The sequence below is a fragment of the Ptychodera flava genome, unplaced genomic scaffold (genome assembly GCF_041260155.1).
Source record: "Ptychodera flava strain L36383 unplaced genomic scaffold, AS_Pfla_20210202 Scaffold_75__1_contigs__length_567515_pilon, whole genome shotgun sequence".
Taxonomy (NCBI): domain Eukaryota; kingdom Metazoa; phylum Hemichordata; class Enteropneusta; family Ptychoderidae; genus Ptychodera; species Ptychodera flava.
The window spans coordinates 184,589-193,662 of NW_027248397.1; the positions used below are offsets into that span (position 1 = coordinate 184,589).

The window sequence follows — 9,074 nt, forward strand, 5'->3', positions numbered from 1 at the left end:
ATTTACAATTATTTATACTTATACAAAAAATGGCTTCCGCTGCTACGCTTACCACGTATGAAAGTCGCAGGAGATATGACAAATCATAGTTGAGAGTTGTATTTATAGCGCTTACTGTATAAAAAATTAAATATAAATCACATATTTCAATGCCTATCAGGTTTTACACACCACTGTTTGCATATTACGTTTTCTGTATTTGAAAAATGAGTACAACCTTACATGCAAATGCATATCAAATTAACGATGGATTCGCCTAAATCGGAAGTATTACAAAAATTACATGAAACAATTAAGATGTAAGTCACCCAAATATTTACATGTGTGCATTAGAAAGGATGTTCGATTACATGTGTCATTTAAATTGATTCTATATAAGTGTGGGCGTAAATCACATAAATTCTATCAACACAAAAAAGAAACAAGCAAAGAAAATTAGATCCAGGACCTCAAAAATGCAATGCCGAATCCAATAAGTAAAATCTTACATTCCAATCCTAAAACTGCTGATATCAACTACTAAACACAATTGCATTATAATCAACTTTAAAATGTCCTTGCAGTATAATGAGTGGTCTATAATCTATACCATTTTCTCACGTTATGCTAACATCGTTGCAATGACAAGGAGTCATTGTACATGTAAAACTTAATTTAGACAAGTTTACATTTATGCTGTGAATCGGTAATCATTGTGTTCTGTCAAGGACTCACATAGGGATACATCGGTATAATAGGCAATACTTGATAATATGATATACCATAATGCATTTTATCATTCGGAAAGACATACCCGTGTTCCATGGTCTACCAAATTCTATGTAATGTGTCACCGGTCACTGCTCTCAATTTATTGAAGGAAGGTAACGTGAAGGTCATCATGGAGTTGAATATTTGGACAAGGGATAATTCATGAAGTATTATGTATATTTATGTGTAATTCACATTCAATTCACTATATATACAATAGGAGATTAACTTGGAGTCTGAAGTATCTTATGATGTTCCTCACACACCCATATAATTCTTTTCCCGTATGCCACAGGGATAAGGTCGCCAAATATACCATCTTCATCGTTTTTCCCGAGAAATCTTTGAAATTCCCGTCGACTAAGACCTGTACTTCTATTTAACATTTTCTCAGATTCGTCATGAGATTCTCGTAGTATTTCGTTCAATGCCGGACACTGACTTTTAAAATCCTTGATGAATTCTGTAAGCAGGGTATTAGTCACTGTTGAGACATTAGATATGGCTGCTGCAGAAACTGTTTGGCCAGGAATGAAACCAACAAACGGCTGCCTTCTGCATGATTTTCAATACTCTACAGATATGTTTTCCATACTTTTTAACAAAGCTGTTCACTTTGCGGATTCGATATCCAGGAGAATCTACAAAGTGCAATAATTCAGGACATTCGCAAAGTAAGTGAACCGCATAGCCATCATAGAGATGGGACAAAACCTTGTGTGCCAATCGGGCTAGCGGGGATATGGCATCGATGTTTACAGGTAAAATTATGAAACGACTCGGACAATACTTATCATCCAGTGCAGCAAGTATGTCACTGTGGAACTCTGTTCTGTCAACACCATTCCACAGTAACAAATCTTTTCTACTAGAAAAGTTGTGACCCGAAAATTTGGAACAAATGTGATATTCGTCAACCTTCATAATTACCCCAATGTCGTCTTTACGCAGCATAACACAATGGGGACAGGCCAGTGTTTCGGAGATGTTCATATTGACATTGTTGTACAAATGGCCCTTGCTAACATCCATAACAACCCCCTTAAGTTGATTTACGATGCAACAAGCCTGTGGTCCCCTTGCACTGATTAGGATGCTGTTACTATGATAAAGCATTTCATATCGAACATGATGGGGAGCATCATCAAAATCACTGCATACTTTGCTACATTCAGTACAAAGAGGCACTCTGTCACGACAATGGAAGACGATGTTGTTTCTTGTGTACTTTGGTTTTATCCCCTGTACGATGTCCATTCCTTTGTTCACTGCAACTATGAGATCACAGAAAAATAAAGGCGGAAGAAAGCTAAATCTACACAACAGACTAGCTTGTTTCTCTTCACGGTTTGGATAAGGAAACCAAACATCATTACGACTAGGCTGGCCGACAGGTAGCTTACAAGGAAACAAATATTGCTGCTTCGATTGAGGGACTGAATCTTGATTTTCTATCTCACTATAAGGGAAACAAACACGCATCGATACAAACACTTCCAAAAGCGCATCGTGATGCTTAATATCAACATCTTTCCAAGCTTTCTTCAAGTTTTGCATGTTTAATATTCCATTACTGTCTATGTATTCCTCAGTACTTCCGTCCTCCCTGTCATATGATATCAACGTCCTCAATATATTTGCTAACCATTGAGCATCTAGAACGACAACGTTATCCTTGAAACCATTCCCTGATTTTGATCTATCTAAAACGATGTCACCTTGACTGCAAAGAAAGCTTGTTGCATTCTGTATTGCTTTCTGGTTCTCAATTCCAATATCGATGGCAATAGTTTCATACTCATGGTACGATATCAGTGGATTTGTACGTTTAAAACCTTCGGATTTAAGTTTTTCTCGAAGTAGATGCCACCTTTCTGGAATATCTGGATTTGATGACTTTATAGTATCTAAGCTTACTTTTGTCAATTCTCTCTTGACTTGCTGTATGCTTTTGTTTTCACTTGAAAACATACGTTTCGGAAATTGTTCTGTACAGGAAACCTCAAAATATCCGAGAATGTGAGGGAATGATACAATGACCTTCTCCTTAGAATCGGCTTTGACTTCTTCAAGGCCTTCTTTAGTTTCATGAACAACAACGTAGCCTGCTAATCCACCAACCTTACTTTCTCTCCTTAATTGTTTAGGGTTTTTACATATCAGACAACTTTCGTTTAGACTTTTTGCATAATGCCAAAGATGATATTGTCTTACCTCACGCATTTGCTCACAAAACCTCTGCCATATGTTTTCGAGTACATCTTTGTTTAACATAGGTGCATCAGCATGGGTGCCAACTAACAAAACTGCGGAATTTGGTGCGTAAGAGAAGATTGTCTGCAACCACAGTTTTACTCTGCCAACCTGGTGCAACGATGAAGTGTTTGATACGGATGTGCCAATGGAAAATTTACTAAGATCATATACGACAACGAAAACACTGTCATCTGTAATGAACAACGAGTGCGATTCCAAAAAATCGACATCTCCGGCAAAGTCAAAGATCGTCAATTTTAAAGAAGTCTTATCCAAGAATAACTCAGAAACTGTGATGCCATCTGTTTTCTGAACATCTTGTTTTTTGTCTCCAGTCAGTGCTTTTACAAGGCTTGTTTTTCCAACGCCTTCATGGCCAACCAGTATTACCTTTACATTGTCATTAGGTATCGTCTTTGAATCTAAAAATTCCTTCAGATAACCAATTATGGCATTCTTACCACTCTCTATGATATCTGGGGGTACATTCAAAGCAGGATTACGTTGTAACTTTATATCTTTGCAATCGGTCAGTTTACACAATGATGGCGGCATTCTTCGTATAGAATTGTTACTCACGTTTAACACTTCTAAGCCAGAAATTGAACCAATATCTTCCTGTAGCGCAGTCAAACCATTGTCATTGAGGTACAGTTGTTTTACGCCGTCACATGCAATGTGGATGTATTTTGTTTTAGTTTCCTGAGAAGCTTGAGTATGCTTTTGAACCCGGAGGGTGCAGTGACTGATATTAAGAATTTCGAGTGCCCAACGCAATTTGATAGACCATGGTACACTAATATTTAAATCAATACATTGCAAAACCCTGGATGATGGTAAAAGCCATGAGATAACTTTCTCAGTATCAAATGATTTGATACTGATCAAAAGTAAGGCATTAGATACCTGTATCTTTTTCATATTTTTCACATCTACATCAAATAAAAGCATTGAACTTATCACATACTTCTCCAGTAATTTATCCAACATCGACAATGCATTGTTGTCACTGAAAATCACAACAGACACTGTGTAACCTTTTTTGTACCATGATGCCAATGTACTTGCTGCTTTATCATCGCATATGTCAACGGATGCAGGAACAACGTCAGATGAGTCAACAAAGAACTTTGCAAGTTTTCCGCTCTTCTTAAAAATCTATTCGGAAGAAAAATAAAGAAAACAATTCATTACCAAATACATATTGAAAAAAAAAATCTTCTGAGACTAGTAAGAAATGTGACGAGAAAAGTGAGAAAACATACTCACTCAAACTTAAGGAGAAGCGTGTAATAATTAGTTAGACTCATTAACTTCATGAAGGCCTGGTAAATAAAAGTAAATTGTCATTTCCCTGCATAGGTGGCTATTCTCAATCTCAGCAAATCTTTTAAAAAATTGTAAAAACGAATATTGCAGATTCATTTAAGGGTAATTAAATTCAGCAAAATGTAGTCCGAGAAAACTATTTTCTTATCAATTGACAACATAAAACTTTATTTTCGTCTACTGTCGGCAAGAAATAAAATTAGTCATGTTGATTAATTCAGAAGGACTGAGTCTGATTTTTCGCATGCGTATGGTAGTAAAATTTCATTCTCGTGAAATGATTGCAGGAAAGTTTATTCTTGCAGCTTTAGTAAGTGAAAATATAAAATCCAACACTCTTCTCCAAAAGTGCAAGAACGTGTTAAATTCCCTCGATCTATTCGCAATATTCTGTATAGCAGCTTGGGCGTTGTCTTTATCAATATTGTACATGTAACGTTTGTAGAGAACGATTGCAGAACAATGACGCTATGTACGTTTTTCAAAATGATATGACAATGGCTTTATATAGTTCTGTCGATACCATAATGTCAACGCTTCTTAAATATACAAACTCTTTGAACGCACTTAACGTTGATAATGCTCCCAAAATATGAATTGGGTATGCCTTATTTTCATCAGTGTTTGCAGCATGCCATGGCACTACATCACAATCGGTGATGTGGGCCTTGGTCAGTGGTTACGGCGCTTGCAGAGGGTAAATCATGTGGCGAGTTACCATGTCAACATATGTCGTACGCTTGACACTACTGCCTCACCAAGCGCGTACTATTTGTTCGGAGGTTAACTGTGCAGTGCTGTGCAAACGATGGAATGTTTTGTTACAGCTTGTTTAAATAAGGACAAGAATTCCATAACTTAGCTTAAGTCAACAACATCGTAGCGTTGACGAAGAGCGACAGCCTTCCTTTGTTTACTTTGTTTACTTACAGGTTGCACAAGTTGAAAACACTAAAAAATCTGATGACCTGTACTGTAAAATATCTCGGCCAAGTTTTATAGTCGACGTCACCGATTCAAGGTGGCGCGACATGTACATGGTTATACTTATCTATTACATTGTAATAAACACACTGTCTATCATTTGAATCTGGCTTCACGTATACATTTACCACTTCTCATTTACTAAAACTGATCCATTTGTAGATCAGTGTACAGAATATACTAAAGCGGTGACTCCACCATTAACATAGCCACGGGAATGATCACAGCAGGTCGAACAAAGTTCTCCATTGACTGCAAAAATGTTGTAGTATAGCAAACGATGTAACTCATATGACCCCATTTAGACAGCGATTTCGCAAGAAGTCGGGACGAAGCAGAAGCTTCCCTCATCTCCGACCCTTTAGATGGCAATCAGTGTCTGTACGGGACACACACTTATTTTGACTGCTGTTATGTAAAATTTGTGAAAATATCAATAGTACGTGCTTTCATTTCAATATAATAGTTTTCGTACGCGTTTTCTCGATACTTTTATGATTGGGGGGGGGAGAGATTATTTCTCTGAACGAGTATACAGCAAAAAATTGCGGTTGTCGGGTGTTGTTGACAAGCACGTGTTGCTATATATATACTTTTCTTACACGTCGTCTGAATTGCCGTCATATGATTAAAGTGTGAAAGCATCTATGTGTGGATACATTTGGCTTTGCAAACTGTGGAATACCAAAACGTAAATATCGATGACTTTGTATCAGTGGCAGAGACAGCACGGATACTGCAGCGGAAATTAGTGTGGCTATAGTTATAGCCATCCACTTATGACCAACCAAGATAGAAAGTTTATGATGTTGTTGACAGCCACTACATACCCTATGATTAGATTCACTGTTTCAATTGTGTCGTTGCTTTTTTATAAATATTTGTAAAATGCTCTCATTAATGCTAGAGTAGAGTGGCGGTGACCATCACACTGGCTTGGTCCTTTCTGTGTCAGTAAATTCCAAACACCTTTGTATTGGTCAAAGGTCCCATCAAATACACAAATACCAATCTGACCAAGATGTGGCCGTTTGCGGCGCACTGCAATTGCCTTCTGTGTCGATAAACAATAGGCCCTTGGATTTATCCAGGGTCTGTCGATTAAATAGGTGGTATTATATGCATCAATATTGCGAAACGAAATTGTCAAAACACCAAATCTGGGTCAATTTTCTGTCACGATATCAACCGATGCACGATGGTAAGCTATTAGCCTTACAACCAGTATGAGTCAGAGTGCTGGGCTATGAATACGCCGTAGCCGTATTATAGCCCTACCGCACAGAGTGGCCTGGCGTGTGTGCAGACGCTTTACATGCAGTCCTTGGTCTAGACAAACTTTGCAGCTACCTAAGTCTGTGTACGGTTGTTGCGAGGGTAACTTGGTGAACAGAACATGTACACATATTTCCACACGGCAGTGTAGCCATTGTGCATAAGTACGTTGACGGTAGCTCAAGGCTACTTGAAAAGACCAATGGTAGCCAAATCTGAACTTTCTTATGTAAAAGTTTTGTTTTTTTGTCTTTTTCTGGAGTATCTCTTTTAAGAATCTCCTGTAAGGAAATATATTCTCACTCACTCACTAACCATATAAAGGTACGTGGGTGAGGAGCTCATACAAATATACCCGACCCGAGATATCATATGAAATACTAACACTAATCTTTCCGAAACAAATAATAATCGCATACAAATATGTAAAAGACACATTAGTGAAGGCAAGACTAAACTAACAAACGAACAGCTATGACGTGGTAATAGCGTCTTCAACTAATATACATTTTAACAAGACTGTTAGTCGAGCAAAGCAATCAAACAAGCACCAAACAAAACCGAGAACACAAGCAACTGGTAACGGAACTATTTAGGGTTCCGAAATGCGTCAAAAATCACAGTGTCTCAAACATGACGGACCGGGCTTCGTTTTGCCATGGCTAATTTTAACATCGGAAAGCCGACACACAACACCGTGCACAGCATGAATATACTACTCTTAAATGGTCAATAAACAATTACACAATCAGACCATACAATAAAACATTAAACCACACGAATCCAAGCATCAATCATTACAACATAGACCAAGTTGCCGAAAAAATACATAAGGAAAGTTTATTGATTCTGAGGAATTTGAAATGTAAAATAGAAATAATTCACAAATTACGCAATATATAACACGTTTGTATGAAAATAATTTTTTCTGAATACTCCGTAAGGAGTTGAAAGTATAATTCAGATATATTGGATTCCCACAATTCTCAAACACATTGGATGACCATCACTCAATGCAAATGTATTTCGATAACATTTTGAAATCATTATCAAATGTTTTAGTACATTTTAATTTTTTTCTTTTTAACGAGCCAATTTATTGCAGGTCCCTAATGTTCGGTACATCATTGTTTATTTCTCGCTGACGGAACTAAGGCGATGGCACCCTCGAGAGTTTGCAAAGTAAGTGTCACAAATTAAACTACTTTTCGACCCTCAGTTTTTTTTTCAGTCATTTGATATTCGTTTAAACGACTAAATATTATGATTCCATATTTCCAGGAAAAAGTCTGGCAAACATTGAAAATACTAGTGCTGTTTAGGAAGTATAAGTTGTTGAAGTATGACGTAAGGACGGATCTCAAAAGACAATTGGGTTTACGATGTTTTATATTTTTGTAACTGGATAATTAATCTTGCATACAGTCGATTTCAGGTTCGTGGGCTGAAATGTTTGGTTTATTTTCGTGCACACAGAGATTAAAACAATCAAGTGGCAGGTTTCACAATGTACCGGGTATGTGTAAACAGATTCGGAGGTTTAAACGTTCAACACTCAATAAGGTATATCATACGGAATTAATGACAATAATTATTAATATATGTTAATGTTGAAGATAATAAGGAAAAGGACGATTACCTTTATCGAGATGTCAACACGTGTTCGAGTGAGCAGCAGTATTATGATACGCATACCGTCGGTCTTTTCCTGAACGAAATGTGATAATATTTACCTTAGTTTGCATAGAGACCAAGAGGAACTTACTCCTTTGTTAGTCCGACTTAACACTGACAACTACTTATAATATAGAGTGTTATTATATGCAAAGTCCTAAGGCAACGATACTAAAAAATAAGCATTCTTCTAATTCGTAGTCAAAATTATATACGGATATGAACGGAGAGTAAGAGTTGAGAAACTAAAATGGTACAAGATTTTGAAGTTACTTTAAATGTCATTACTATGGATAAGGCTTTAAGAGGAAACATATGCCTAACTCACCCAAGACATAACAGCGTCTCTGTAAGATTTCACCGCTTCATTCAAAGGCGTGCATCGTAACTGAAATAAAATATGTTGAAATTGATTTTTCGAAAGATCATAAATGGAAGGATGTTGTGCAACACACAGACCAATGTTAAATCTATTGCCCGGCAACACCCCATTAATTGTTCAGCGACATCGCATTAAGACAATGTTGTTTTCGTTTTATTATTCGCTGTGTAAAATGCACAGGGTAATTTGCGATTCAAGGATATTAGAAGAATGTTTGAAAGTCGAATGTGACATGACACAAAGGAAGACAATTTATGTACATCAGCCTCAATACTATATATTGTCACTGTTATGCGTCTACTAAATAAAACACTGTCTTGATGTGTACAGGTATTCGATCGATAAATATGATCACCATGCTCCAGAAAAATATCGTTTCTCAATAAAATCAAAAACCCTCTTAAACTTCTTGCAACTGTTGCAT

The 9,074-nt window shown here is 36.9% G+C and overlaps 1 protein-coding gene across 1 annotated transcript; it reads right to left on the reverse strand.

The window, feature by feature from the left end:
- Nucleotides 1-732: 732 nt before the first annotated feature.
- On the reverse strand, nucleotides 733-8,841 carry LOC139128867 (probable serine/threonine-protein kinase roco11). The gene is made up of 3 exons (XM_070694572.1): nucleotides 8,597-8,841; nucleotides 8,234-8,302; nucleotides 733-4,164 (listed from the first exon to the last, which is right to left on the reverse strand). Exons 1-3 carry the CDS (start codon nucleotides 8,603-8,605, stop codon nucleotides 1,246-1,248), a joined length of 2,997 nt encoding a protein of 998 aa, XP_070550673.1. The 5' UTR covers nucleotides 8,606-8,841; the 3' UTR covers nucleotides 733-1,245.
- Nucleotides 8,842-9,074: the final 233 nt, after the last annotated feature.